The sequence below is a fragment of the Pelmatolapia mariae genome, linkage group LG23 (assembly GCF_036321145.2).
Source record: "Pelmatolapia mariae isolate MD_Pm_ZW linkage group LG23, Pm_UMD_F_2, whole genome shotgun sequence".
Taxonomy (NCBI): domain Eukaryota; kingdom Metazoa; phylum Chordata; class Actinopteri; order Cichliformes; family Cichlidae; genus Pelmatolapia; species Pelmatolapia mariae.
In genome coordinates, this window is record NC_086246.1 from 50,140,852 (window position 1) to 50,156,035 (window position 15,184).

Here is a 15,184-nt window from a genome sequence, read left to right on the forward strand (position 1 = left end):
GTGGTGAGCTGATTCATCTGAGGTTCAGAGAGAACTGAAATCCATCTCTTTCTGTTTAGTCACATACAAATTAGCAGTTGACTCATTTCCCAGCATCCACGGCTCGCCGTCGGCCTCAGCAGACCTCTGAGTAGGCAGGATATGAATGCATGCCTACAACATACAAACTAGAGAGATTAGGAGACGAGTGAGGGCGAGTCTGTCACTGTCCGTAGAGAATAGGAGGAGAGAAGGAAGGAAGTGTGAGATGCACCAACAGTGCAGTGCTAGAAACAAATCAGTGACATTAGTGGTGTTTGTCTTTATCTACTTGTTGGCCCACAACATCTTTGATATGACTCGACTTCCACATTACTGGTATTTCCTTTGTTGCTGCTTCACATTAAAGACCAGCCACTTTTGAAGCTTCTAATGAGAACAATAGAGACTGCTAATAATATAAACGGGTCACATTGCTACACAGTCTTCACTGAGTCAATGAGCTTGTCCAATATTTCTTACAAATACTTGTTACATTGTAAAGTTAGTGGGTACATGATGCATCTTAGGTTAGATTAGAGATTAGAATACGCTGTTGACATGAAATTCACTGAAATGGTTTGAATCTTATCTGTCTGATACAGTTTGTTCTTGTACTTGGTGAGTCTTCCTTACATATGGAAGCTAGTCCTGGAGTTCCACAGGGTTCTGTGCTGGGACCAGTATGTTTTACATTATACATGCTTCCTTTAGGCAATATGATTAGAAAACCCTACATATATTTTCATTGCTATGCAGCTGATGCCCAGATAGAAATCAACTAGTTAAACTGCAGGCGTCTTAAAGACATAAAGACCTGGACGTCTTGTCATTTTCTGACGTTATTATATTTGCCCTAAAAATCTTAGAAACATTGTATCTAACTACATACTTACTCTGGTTAGTGTCACGGTGGCCTTCAGCAACACTGGGTGTCCTTCAGTGCAGACATTTAGCTACATTACTTCTAGGCTGGACTATTTTAATTAATCTTCTCTTTGCCTTACAGTATTAAGTGTCTTTAGGTGGCTGTTGTTGTGATTTTGCGCAATATAATTGAATAACTGCATCGCTGTGTAAACTTCAGTTATGTGTAAAGTCCATATTGCTGTGGTCACTTTAGAATGTATGAAAAACAAGAAAATGAAGCTCTGTGAGATGCGTTTAACTTTGTAAAGTGGTGTTTTGATCTAAGCTGATCCAGTTTAATGACTCCAAGCAGTAGTATAACTTGCTTACTTTTCTACATCCATGGAAAATAGCATAAACAACATGAGCGTAAGATCAACTCACCACAAATATCAAAGACAGGAACAGGAAGTATAAGCATGCAGAGTGTTCTTAACTAATCAAATCAAATCAGCTATACAGGTCAGGCTTTCTAAACAATGCAATAAGTGGAGTGTTTTCCAGCTCCTTCTGTCTCTCTGGGCGATAATCTTTATCCCCACTGACAGCTGTCCCCTCTTCACCTTGTTAGGAACAAGCAATGACACGGATGGAGTGAGCGAGATGATTTTGTCTTTAGAGAGCCAAATAACCTGAATCAGGTGAGGAGGTGGGTTGGAAGTGTAATGAAAAGGATATTTGGTAATTTTGCATTAAGGTCAAGCCAGTGGATTCTAACCTACTTAACAGCACGAGAAACTTCTACGAGATGGGGTTGCGTAAATGGTTAATCACAGATAAACAGGCTGTCTTTACTCGCATATATATAGTGTAAAAATCTGGCCATCCCTTGGATTAACCTTTGCAAATCCTATTTGGCCTCAGTGTGGAAAAAAGATGTAAAGAGCACAGAGGGAATGTGTTACAGAATCCAGTTTAAAGGTGACACTGAGACGGACGCAGTGACGTCAGACTCGCTGAGAGGAATCGAAGCTAGGCAGAAGCAAAGGAATGAAAGAGGTTTAGAGAGAGAGTGCAAACCTTATTGAACAGAGCCACGCATGAGCCAGCATCCTGACTCACTGGCCCAGTTTATCTCCTTATGCAACAGGCCACAGTCCATTCACCTTCTCTCATCACTCGCTTCCAGGAAGTGCAGGGGGAGGGAGAGTGAAGAGGGTAATAAGGGGGTCCTGCTACACTTAAGCTGGGAAAGAGTGGGGAGAAAACAGATAAGGAAGTGGAAGCATAATGGAAAGAGATTGTAAGCCACACTGCAGGGCCTTGCCAGCATCCCTGCATGGTTGCTATGGGAACCAGCCATTTGTCATCAAGTCCCTCTCACACTTCCTCCATATACACTTGGCTTCTGTACTTTCTGTTTCGTATCTTTTCCATTTCCTTTTCTCCTTCTGTTTTAAAGCCCGGCCTCTCTCTGTGGCAGGGAGAGAAAGGACAGAAGGGGACAGAGAGATGAAGCCTCCAGCTAGAGAACGAGTTCAGCCAGAGTCTGTCTGTCAGAGCGAGAGAGGAAGAGAGGGCGAGAGCTGTTGAGTGGTCGTAGGTCCCAGCTGAGTGTAACTCAAGGCCCTGTCATTTATCCGGCAGAGGACGAGCGGATTATCTCGGTGTCCTTGACCCACTATACCCCCGCTCTGTAGCCTGGCACAGAAAACCGAAGGGTAGATGGATAGAGTGGGTGGAGAGGACCCAAAGAGATGGTGGGCTGGGTGGCACGCAGCGAAACAAGAAGGGAGCCATTGGCAGACTGTTACATAATCTCACAATCTGCATTTGAAACAAATGTTGTGGGGTTTGGGGTACTCGAAGGCCAGAAGACCAGAATACAGAGAGCTCACCATTCCCAGAATGAGTCGGAAGTGAAAATCTTTGGTATTCCCCCAAAACACCAGTGACTCAGTCATAACTCTGCTAACAGCCACTCGATGTTGCTGGGTCATATCACTTTGTTGAGAGTGGCATTGTCAAAAAATAGCCAGCACAGGGGGGCTGCCTTGCTGTGTGCATGTTACAACAAGTACTGAAACCTAATACAAACCAGGAAGGCCAAAGTAAAAGATCCCTGCCTGGAAAGCACGTCTACAAAGAAGCAAATGTTTTGTGGTTGTCGCTGTAATCGTGTAGGGATTATACAACTCACAGTCACCAAAAAATATAACAACTTGGTTTATTATTGGACTTAATACTCAGGATATAAGGAGCGCCAATACACAAAAAGGTATAAAAAGTAACAACCATCGATTTGCTGTACTGTGAGTTAGAGCCCGAGTCATACAGGAGCTCTCTCTCTCTCTCTCTCTCTGTCTATATATATATATAAGGTGTAGGAGACCAGCTACTATGGAGGCAGAGCTTGACTCTGCACTAGCCGTGCTTAGCTGTGATGTGTACTCTGCTGTATGTAGCGCCAATTTTTGATATTATATTGTATACACAAATATATATGGGTGAATATCTGTATATCTGAGACAGGCCGATGGCGATCAATCATATTGGTCGAGCTCACTTTTGAGTTTTAAGGAGTTTTCACACCTACACTATTCAGCCCATTCCCATCAAACGCTGGTACATGTTCCCCGTTTCTCTGTGCAGATATGATCATGGTAATTTCACTCAATCGCACTGACGCCTTGTGGAGGAGGCGGTCTCGATCCAGATGAACTCAAGAGCGCTTTGTTTGTGGCGAGACCGTGACCCGACCTCAATCTGACCAAACTATCAAAAATACGCTGCAAATTTGAGGGAAATACCTTCTAGCTATGCTTTGCATTCTGGGATGCAGCAGAGTACACAACTGTAGTAACTAGCTGTAAAATGACCCGAGGACTCATTTGGATGAGCGGCGATGTTTGGTCATATGACCACATTTGTCTTTCGTTTATTTACTTTTGTTGCTCTCGCCGCAGACACATCTGGCCAATAAGCAGACTGAATGTTTGGTTTGTAGCAACACATTTGGGTTGCTACGATTTCTTTGTGTGAACAGAAACCAAACCAGACGAAAAAGCTAAAAGTCATGCAAACTCGTGCATGATTTGGATCAGAGTAAACAAACTATTAGAAGTCAAAAGTTTAAAAGCATTTAGCTCTTTTTTTAGACTTCCTCTGTAAATAGTTTTAGCTGCTATCAGTTTTTTCTCTTCTCAGCCCAAACAAGAATAGCAGAAAGAATGAAAAGGACTCAAATCCATAGACTCGAAACACAAGATGGACTCTGCTCGTGAAACTGTGGGACACTTTTCACTCATTGGCTAGCTACTTGTCAATCACACAGGAAAGATTGTTACTGAAATTTAAAAAAGGACCACGATGTCTTATTTAATACAGTTTTAAAGGACAGATTCGACCCATAAACTGAGGCCATAAATCAGGGAAGCACTTCTACGATAGGTTTACTCTTCACACCCAGACGTCTGTCTTCCATATACAGTCTATGCTCGTGTTATACTCTGATGTATCCAGGACAGCTTGTTCTGTACAGTTTTGGTACAGTCCGCAGAAACACATGGTAGTATTTGTCACTACACGACTGTGACAGACCTTTGGTTGTATAAACCAGTGCAGAGTCGCTGCAGTGCAAACACAGCGACAGAAATACTGCAGATGACTCAAAACACATGTAATGGATGTGATGTGTGTGTGTATATATATATATGTAGTGTAGTGTAGTGACAGACAAGTCAGGGCGAAACAGCCAGCCCGGTAGAGGTGAATATAACAGATAGGATCCATATTTTTTTAACTTTACTTGGAGATGGATCAGGTGTTGTGCCAAAAAGTGATCGTCTGCCAAAAAGTGATTTCCGGTATTTGCCAAAAAGTGATTGCTCGTATTTAAACTGCTATAAGTAACTTGTTGGGCTATAATATGTGAAACATATGTGAAATGCATCCCTCATGGATGACATAAAGTCATCTTGAGCCACAAACAACATTCGTGTAACAAGCTAGAAGCCGCAATCAGGTTTTGGCAGTGACTTTTATATAACCTTTATTTATGCAGTTAAAAAAATCTCATTAACATTAAAAATGTCTTTTGTAAGAGTAAGCTGGCCAAGAGGACAGCAGCAAATATTAAAATAGTTCTGTAAAAATATTTTAAGTGGGGATAAAGGAGCGGATTGGTTATAATGTAAGTACAATAACACAGAGTTGTAAAGATACTTGAAAAACAGATAATTTTTTAATTCTATATATAACCCCTTTGTAAACGCTGTTCACCGAAGTCTATTTACCAACATACGTAAAGATATTACACATAAAAAATACACAGAAACATTGGAAATCAGTTTTTGGCACAACACCGGAATGAGGGCGATTAACCAGTGACATATGAGCTGGTGTTTTTGCTGCAGCCTGTAGCAGACTCGAGTTTTCAGCCACTGTGAACGTGGGAAGGCTTTTTTTTTTTTTGAGTGAATCGAGGGGGGTGTGTGTTAAAAGACTGTGGGAGGGGGGGCTGTGTGCTGACAGCTGGCTTCTATAAATAAATGTCGCAGGCAGGAGGGAGACGAGGGTAGTGAGAGAGAGCTGGGGGTGAGGGGAGGGGACGGATGGGAGGGCTGATGGAGATGTGCTGGAGACTTAAAAGAACGTGGACCGTGTCATGACTTACTCAGCACGCACCGTGTGTCGCCGCCGTCTCAACCAGTCAGCAGGCCCGGCTGGGGATCGTGTGCCCCGCCCCCCGTGTGCTGCCTGTTCTTCTAAACGTGTCACGGTCGCGTACAACAAAGTCTGTGGCCGACGCTTTTTTAATCTCACAACATCTGTGTCGCCCCGTCAGCTTCCTTCCCCGTCCTGTTTTGACTCGTGTGTGTGACGCAGACAGACGTCAGAACCAGAAAACAGCAGAGACACAAAAAAGCAGAGAAAGAAAGACAAAAAACCTGAAAACCGGAGTAAAAGTTAGAAACAGCAGCGTCATGCAGGAAAAGCAGAAACCAGAAGGCTTTCTAATCTGCAGCCACGCTCGCTCCATTAATTTGTCATGTATGTAAAAGGATCGCGGAGCCCGTAGACCAGCAGCTCGGTAACAACTGATTGAGATGCAGCGTATCACTGACACAGGCAGCTTTCACTCTGCTGCCTCCTGTTACCGTTTCATTGCTTTCCAGCGAGTGTGCATGTCGTTTGTATGCGGCGGTGAGCTGACTCTGGTTTCCTGTCTTGGCACACTGCAACACTGAGCACTTGCCTGTCTGATTAATTTACCTGTTGCACTACTTCACCTATGTGCTGTGCCTTTGTCCACCTCTCTATTAGTTCGAGTGTCACAAGTGATTCCTCCCTTTCATTCAAAATGAATAAATTATGCTCATTTTTAAGAGTTTCTGCTGCCGTGACAACAAAAGGCCTCGCAAAGAAGCAAAAGTGGTGGAAGTCAGTTTAGGGGAGGGCAACCAAGAAGATAACACAGGCTCAAAGTGAGTGGGTGGGTCGGGTTAGGTACCGCCTACACGGGTTTGTCTGATGAGGAGCCTCTTCACCAACTTCCTCTATTTCTGCTTGAAAGCAAAGCATTAGCAGACGTTTCTGCGGACTGGTGGTCATGTGCTGCTACTGTAGTCTGCAGAGGCGTGCTGAAGCTCGAGAGCTTCAAAGACTGCAGGACGTCGTTGTTCTCCAAACTGTGCAGCTGACCTCTCTTATCTAACGAAGAGCATTTTGACCCCTGCACATTTTTTTAGTGTCTGTTCAGTTGTTTGTACTTTGGTTTCATTCTTCTCGATGCCAAGAAAACACTGCACTCAGTTGCCAGATTATAGGGACAATTAAACAAGTGTATGATAGCCTGGCTGTAAATTGCAGTTGAATGAATCCTCAACATGCTGGTTTTACTTTTCAGTCTAGTTTTGAAGTGCAGAAGTTAAACTGAGATGTTTTATTACACTGTATACAAATGTGAGTAAATTTAGCACTGGCTGTGTTCGTGTCATGCCGTCCATTCAAGCATAAAAAAGGAACCAAACTATTTACAGACAACTTAACAACTAACTAATTGTTTGTTTGTTTTTTTGCTAAAAGCATGGCATGTTGTGGCATGATGTGCAGTGTGTCCTTAAAGAATCTGTGGTAACTGGAGAATAAATGAAGAAGTGACAGGCCTAAAAAAGTATCCACAACAGTTTGTGGACGTCGTGTCCTTTAGAAATGGGGAGAAAAACAAAGACCTGACACAGTCAGTCATGGTCTCAGTGGATAGTGGCTGTCAACAAGCCATTCTTAAGATAAGAAAACAGGCAGAAAAGGCTGAGGTTTGCCAAATTACACCAGAACTGGAGTGAAAATGAGTGGAACTAGGTCTAAAATGAGTGAAAATGAGTGAAAATGAGTGAAACCAAATTTGAGATTCTTCAGCTCAAATCATCATCAGTATGTACGGAGGAGGTGAGGAGAGATGCACACATCAGTAAAACATTTCAGTAAGAGGTGCTGGGGATCCAAATTATGGACGTAGAAAAGTACCATCAGATTTTGGTCCACCATGCAGCACAAACTTAGAAGCATCTGACTGGCAGCAGCTTCAGTGTCAACATTACAGTCATGCCAAACACGCTGGCAGTGCAGTGAACGCAAACAGTGGAAGAGGATCAGTCATGGATTGGCCTCATCCGGTCAGAGAAGACGCCTAACAGACTTCAGACTGTGTTAGGAACAAAGCTGGTCATACCAAATATTGGCTTTCGAGCAAATTGCATTTTTGCCTTGCATACTGCATTTCCATATACTATTGCACATTTCAATAAATCGCTGTACCTACTACTTATTCACAGCTCGAGACTTTTGCACAGCACTGTACCTGCAAAAGTCTCAGAGCTTCATGAAGCTTCATGCATGAACTGTTTAGCTTACTGGCATTAAACTTGCAACTCTGTGCAAAATATTTGAAATTAATTATTAACTATTTTTCTCAGCGCTTGCAGTGCAGCGCAAAACAAGATCGATTCTCTAAAATGAATTATAGGCAACTAAACGACTTCATCAGCTCTGCAGCCTCGACGTGTATCAGCCGACTGTGAGCAGAGCGAGCAGTCATGTTTGCCTTCCCAGACTCTCACTGCATGTAGAGTAGATTTTTTAAAAAGCGTCTAAATGAATCAGTTTCCAAGGATCTATCCAAAAGTCTAGAAACAGCTAATTTCATTCTCAGCTCGACTTCCTCTGGTGTTTTTTTCTCACCGTCTCTCTCTGCTCTCTCTGCAGCCTCTCGGACAGTGGTGTAGGCTGCTGCCCAAAGATGCTGCCAAGATGCCAGAGAGCGCGTGGAAGCTGGTCTTCTACACCATGTCCTGGTCCTACAGCACCTACCTGCTCTTCTTCACCTCCTACTCCTATTTCCATGACCCGCCCTCTGTTTTCTACGGTACGATACACAACACTGATCATGTCTTCTGTAGCCTGTGCTAACTGAATCCTCAGCTCTTCATCATACAGGATGCTACAAAACCCGAACAGGCGATCTTCAGTCACAATTCTCTCAGCACTTACACAGATACCGAACCTCTCAGCTCAGAAGCTGAAGCCATTTTAATCTAATGAAACAGCAGGAGCGCTGCCTAATCCTGTGGAGACACTGTGGGGGTAAAATGCCACCTTGAGTCCTTAAATAGGCAGATATTTATAGCAGCGCATGCAGGATGTGGTTCTGGTTTATGCATATTTGCAGCTTTTAACTGGTCACCTTTTATGGTTCTTTATGATTTATTGTAGTTTTTTTATACAATGCAAAAAGCATATTTATTTACTTGTTTATACAGACCAGTATTTGTTAAAGTAAAGCTATATATTAATAATTTATTCATGTTTTCCGAGTTCTGCCCCACCGGTTACAATAAATCAGCTGCAAAATTGTACTTCATGGAGTTCAGCACCGCGGCTGAGACCCTGTGTAGTGCTCATCATTGCATGGCTAATAGAGGATAGATGCACACAGGGGATTTCACATATAATTCAGTGGTGCCTTTCATAGTCTCTCAGACTCTTCTATCAGACACAGAGTTGTCAAGGCTCCTGCGCCGAGCTCACAAAGGCTAGCTGACGGCGCCAGGTTCGTGTTTAATCGCTGCTTCGCTTTTAATAGCTGTCAGCCTGAGATGTGTGCAGAAGCTTTATTCATCTATAAGGCTGGACTGTTACTAATGGAGGGAGGAAGGGAAAGAGAGATACAGCTACTGTGAGAATTTAGGAAATTAGCCGAAATCAAAGTGCAGTGACGGGACTGAGGAGTGGGAGTGTATCGCTGACGCAAAGAGATGAGAAAAGCTTTGCTCCCCAGTAGAGGGGAAAAAAGGCTCCAGTTCCCATGCCTCCCCCTTGGCAGCTCCTCTGTTGTGATCCAGCTAGCGGCCCTCCTCTCAATGTTTAATGACAGACGGTCCAATCAATGAACATTACACAAGGCCCCAGCGTAACCCCATATCACTGGAGACGAGCCTTACTCAAACACAGGAGGAGAAAGTTTCCGTCCAACATCCGATAAGTTTAAGTGAAATAAGCCAGGCTACATGCATTTAGCTCGTTTCTCACAGCACTTTAAAAACCCTCTGTAAAGCTCTCGGGGATAAACGCGATCGCTCCAGCTTCCTCCCATGCTGACTACCACAGCTGACCCTTCACTTCTGGTATCCCCTGGAAGTTATTGTCCATGTACAGCGGATTTCTTGCATATTTGTCACACTTAAAATGTTGCAGAGCATCAAATATTAGCCAAAGGTAACCATTTTTAAATGATGATTTCATTTATTAAGGGAAAAAAATCTCACCTGACCCTGAATAAAGTAATTGCCCACTTTTGTTAAGTCATGAATTAACTGTGAATGAACCATTAGCCACTGCCACACCTGATAAATCAAGAAATCACTTAAATAAAACTGGAGACTGAAATAAAGCAGACTAGCTGGAAGTTGAATACGAGTTTGTTAAATGATACCAGGTGTATACAGTTCGTAAGAAATGAGTATAAAAACTACTGTGAACTAAATGATAATCAAGAGGTGTCCCCAAGTGTTACATGGGATGCATCCAAAGCAGTAAAGAGAGGAAAATTGATCGTGTGGTCCTCATACAAAAAGAAAGAGAAACAAATGCAAATTAATTTTAATTAAGTTACTACTCACATTAAAGAACTTAGAGACTAAACACACCACCGTTAAAGACCCTCAAACACTGGAAGAGATAAATTCAACAAAACGGAGATTAAATGATATATATGACAGACAAGAAGAAATAAAAGCTAGATTTGTTAAGCAAAAGTACTATGATTACGGCCCCAGGGCAAAGAAATTATTGGCCTGGAGAATTAAAAAACAGGAAGAAGAAAGAGGAATTTACAGTATAAAAGATGAAGAGACCCAAAAAATGTGTTACACTGCTAAAGAAATACAAAACTCATTTGAAAACTATTATAAAAAGTTATATTCAGAGACACAAGGGGCTGACTCTCTAAACATTCAGAAATGTTTGCATTCTCTGGACCTACCTAATATTGGACAGGAACAAAACAAAAGACTTATGCAACAAATTACTAAGTCACAGTCACAGTTACTGTTACTGTAACTGTAACAGTCACAGTTACTGTAACTGTGACTGTTACAGTAACTGTGACTGTGACTGTAACTGTTACTGTAACAGTAACAGTCACAGTTACTGTAACTGTTACTGTAACTGTGACTGTTACAGACTCTTCACATAGAGTTGGTTTGGTAGCGTTTCATTATTCAAAAACTGCATTTTATATTTACAGCTATCTTTTCTGAAATGCTGAAACATGTAAGACATCAGGAGGGAAACAAATACGTTTTCACAGCACTGCACGAGCCAACAACGACTCGGCTGAATATGCAACACATTCATCGTCTGCAAACAGCCAAACGCTCTCCTTCTTAGAGATGGAGATAATATTTCAATATGTTTAAAAAGTCACTCATTTATATAATTCTTTGTTGCGTTTATGGTAAATTTAAGTCATTTTGTTCATTAAGTAGGATCCATTTAAAGCCACATCGTTCACCTTAAAAAGCATGTATGAGCTTCTTTTTAAAAAAGGCCTCACAGTCGTCTGTTTTATGAAATGTGTTACAAACAGTGTGGCTGAGTCATTCTTCACTCAGTCACCAGCAGATGCTGACGGTGTTTGACTGTAAATGTTTCTCAGATCCAGACGCCACCACAATCTGATCTGACAGATACTGTGACTCTATTTTTGGCCACAAATGGTCGACAGTGCGTTAAACCACATTTTGGCAGAGACAAACATGTACCTCCATCACATGGACTGGGGGCCTGATGTGAAAGGCACGCCTCTCTTCCACCGCAGTGATAAATGCAATGCAGTCACCTCTTCGCCTTTTATCTTGTGAGAAATTGTGCAAAGCGTTCAATCAAAGAGAAGAAGCTGTCTTACAAGAAGAAGGACGTAGATAAGATGCATGTGAGGAAGTTCAGAGGTGAACTTCTTCAAGAGGCTACACGACTCTTTGTGTTTATTGGAAGATGTTCTGTTTTCACTGCACGTCTCGATCCAAACCGAGGTCATCGTGCATTAATCGATTATCAAAGATGTTGATGACCGGCAGATAGTCATGTGTTTTAGAGGCTTTAAGAAGTGCACACATGGTTGACTTGTGCACGGATGTTAATGAGCTCTGGATTTGAATCTCACGGTCAGCTGAGGCCTTTCTGCATTTTGGTTGACCACAGTTTAATGGCTTAAAAGTACAAAGTGTTACAAAAAAGTGTTACCAAAAAAACCCCCAAAAGCTCGTTAAGACTAGAAACCCCCGTATCGCCCAGTGTGTGGTGTTGCTGCCCCCTGTAGACAGAGTATCTTTATTATTTATGGTCGTGTTAAAGACGGCGTTGGCGACAGGAAGGGAAACAGTAAAGTCCAGAATAAAAACAAAATGCTTTACTGTACATCATTCATTATCTACATTCACAAGCGTGTTCTTAAAACACCTTCTTATGCAAGCAGGATAAAATTTCCCATCTGTCCCTGCAGACTGGAAGAGCGGTATGTCAGTGCCTACAGACATCGCCATCGCCTACCTGATCCAGGGCAGCTTCTACGGCCACTCCATTTATGCTACCATCTATATGGACGCATGGAGGAAGGACTCTGCTGTCATGGTGGTGCACCACATCATCACGCTGGCGCTCATCAGCTTCTCCTACGCATTCAGGTACTTTTTTTTTTCCTGGTTTAATCTGTGAGTTATTTGCACACGTGAGCTCATTTTCTAACACAGAAGCACAGAATCACAGTTCATGAATGATTGTATAGTTTTGGTTGGTTAGTCGAAACACCAGTTTGACTGGAGGGTAGGAGGCAGAGTTTAGTGGAAACTAGAGCAGATGTGTTCGTTCACTGTCTTTCCTTTAATTAAGTAAAATGCAGATTATCAGAAAAAAAAGTAAATCTATAAATACGATTGCTGACAACATCGAGGGAATGACATATATCACGTTACAGATGGCCCCGCCCCTCCCTGAGGCTGGCTCTGTCGGAGGTTTCTTCCTGTTAAAAGGGAGTTTTTCCTTCCCACTGTCGCCAGAGCTCTTGCTCTTAGGGGCTCATATGATTACTGGGGCTTTCTCTGTGTTGTTGTAGGCCATACAAAATGCTTTTGGGCAACTGTTGTTGTGATTTGGAGCTATATATATATATAAGACTGAATTGTAATTGGACCTCTGATCTCTTCAATGTTTTGAGATAAAAAGGATAAAATGGTATGTGGTATGTCTAAATATCACATTGTACCGACCAAAAGAACAAAGACAACAGAGTGAATGTATAGAAAATGTAAAAGTCAAGTCTGCCCAGAGAGTGAGCTGTGAGTGCTTTCTGCTTGTCACTGAGCTCAGCATCTATCAGGATCCTCGTCCCACAGTCTGTGCTCTCTGCCCTCCAGATACCACAACATCGGGATTCTAGTGTTATTCCTGCACGACATCAACGACATCCAGCTGGAGTTCACCAAGCTCAACGTCTACCTGAAGTCCAGAGGAGGAGGCTATTACCTGCTAAACGACGTGCTGTCCAACTTGGGCTCCGTCAGCTTCAGCATCACTTGGTGAGAGATTTAACATCTGCTCGGCATACGGCTCATTTTTCTCAGCTGCTCGTTCTCCATTTGTTCTCCGTCACGGTGAAGCGTTTTGTAGTCTTGACAGCGTTATAATTATTCTGTCTGGAAGACGCTGAAGACGAGCGGATATGTAATAAACTGTGTTCCCGTTTTCATCTCTCCCAGGTTCTGGTTCCGTCTGTACTGGTTCCCCCTCAAAGTCATGTATGCCACATGTGTGTCCAGCCTCCAGTCCGTCCCCCACATCCCCTTTTACTTCTTCTTCAATGCGCTTCTCTTCGCCCTGCTTCTCATGAACATCTACTGGTTCTTGGTGAGGACACTGGTTTGGTCAAATGTTTCATTCAAACCCTGAAAGTCTTTCATTTTTGGACACGCCGTCTGATTTCTTTGCATTTCCTGTTTTCCTCCCCTGTTGTGTGCAGTTCATTGTGATGTTTGTAGTGAAGCTGTTGAAAGTAAAGGAGGTGAACGATGTTAGGGAGTACGAGGACGAGGACAGCAGGAAGGAGCCTCTGGCAGAAAACAGCACTGATGATGCTGGACATCACAACTCTGCACAGGGGTGAGCCCAACCTTCAGCATGTGTACTTTGGGTCATGTAATGTAGATCTTATTTTAGAGGAAACCAAAGCAGCTGTGCTGATGTTCAGTGGCAGAATTTCCACATTAATAATAAATTATTAGATTTAACACATTAGACTGTAAACGGTCCTGTTTCAACCATCCTCTCTGAGCGCTGCCTGACAGTACAAGACATCCAGACGTTACCAAAATACACATTTAATGAAGAAACACATTTCTATAGCCAAGCCTTACTGGAATATGTCGAGTATACTAAACGAACAAACAAAACGGCGAGCCCAAAGCCATGCGAGCAGCTCTTTGATGCTGTGCTTTGTGCTTTGAGCTGACCGATTCATCAGCGAGAGGCTGAATCATCAGTGACAGCTTGAGTGGGAAGCAGACAGCAGAAAGCTATACAACATCGAAGCATCAGGTAAACTTGGCCTCAGAAAGATGACATCATATTTACAAGGCTAACGCCTGGACATTCAGGCTGGCGAGTGGATTGGTGCTAGCAGAGAAACTCAGTGGGTTCCTGGAGCCTGCACTGCATGTGCTCGTGGGTTCCCAACCAACCGTGTGAAAGGAGAATTTGGGAAACTGGACATTAGACAGATTTCCCTTTATAATGCTGTTTGATGGGACACAAACACAGAACGCTACCCACTCAGTGGGATGCCAAACACTTCACTGATGTACAACACCAGTGGGAGGCAGCGATGTGCTAAGCCGTGAGACAAACAAACTGAGGACACTGGATGCTTAAATTGTTGTGGCTCTTAGTAGCCATGCCCTAAAGAATATCCTGCTATTCCACTTTAAGTGGGAGCAAAGAATAACGTTATACTGAGGAAGACTTGAGACTACAAGGTCATAAATTAAGTAAGATGTAGGATCATTTTCTGGTAGACTTAATAAACAATGCTCAGGAGATCGCCCCCTACTGGCCAATAGAAAGACTGCCACGCTGAAAGCTGTGTTCCTCTCCTACATGCAGTTGACTGGAAATAATTAAGGACCAGCCAGGTGCTCTAATTAAATATATTTAAGTAACTGATCATTTTGGCAGTTTTATGTTCTGGATCATTCAGTTCCACAATATTCCCAGGAGTGGCTGAGACAATGATCTCAAGCACAGCAGGAAAAACTACAGAAAAAAAGCAGTAAAAGAAAAGAATTAAGGTGGTGCTGTGACTCCGTCAAAGTTCCTTCCCATTACTTCAAGTTAATGCTGGTAAAGGTGGTTCTGCCGGTCTGCATAGCGTCTATTAGCTTGATGCTAATGATCCATTGCAAACAGCATGTATGATAGCATTAATCTTAGCATGCTAATGTTTAGCTAATTTAGCATGTTAGCAGGCTGACACTACAATTAGCGTTTAACATAGCACTGCTAGCATTAAGGTAAGATGTGATGCTATATATTTAAGCCTTTGTAGGCTACACTGTACAGCTGCTTAGACAAAGAGGAAGCTTTAATGCAGAGATATTGAATTAATTTTACATTGTGGGACACCGGACGCTGGAGCACTGACACTCCCCTTTCTGTCAGTGTAAACACATTTAGCTAAACATTTTCTCAATATAAGAAAAAGAAGTTC

The 15,184-nt window shown here is 42.7% G+C and overlaps 1 protein-coding gene across 1 annotated transcript in view; it reads left to right on the top strand.

Moving 5' to 3' along the window:
• cers1 (ceramide synthase 1) overlaps positions 1–15,184 on the top strand; it is a 33,076-nt gene that overhangs the window by 13,692 nt on the left and 4,200 nt on the right. The window contains exons 2-6 of the mRNA XM_063467235.1: positions 8,134–8,293; positions 11,930–12,110; positions 12,840–13,001; positions 13,182–13,329; positions 13,442–13,581. Of these exons, the coding sequence (XP_063323305.1) occupies positions 8,134–8,293; positions 11,930–12,110; positions 12,840–13,001; positions 13,182–13,329; positions 13,442–13,581 (791 nt within the window). The remainder of the gene's footprint in view (positions 1–8,133; positions 8,294–11,929; positions 12,111–12,839; positions 13,002–13,181; positions 13,330–13,441; positions 13,582–15,184) is intronic.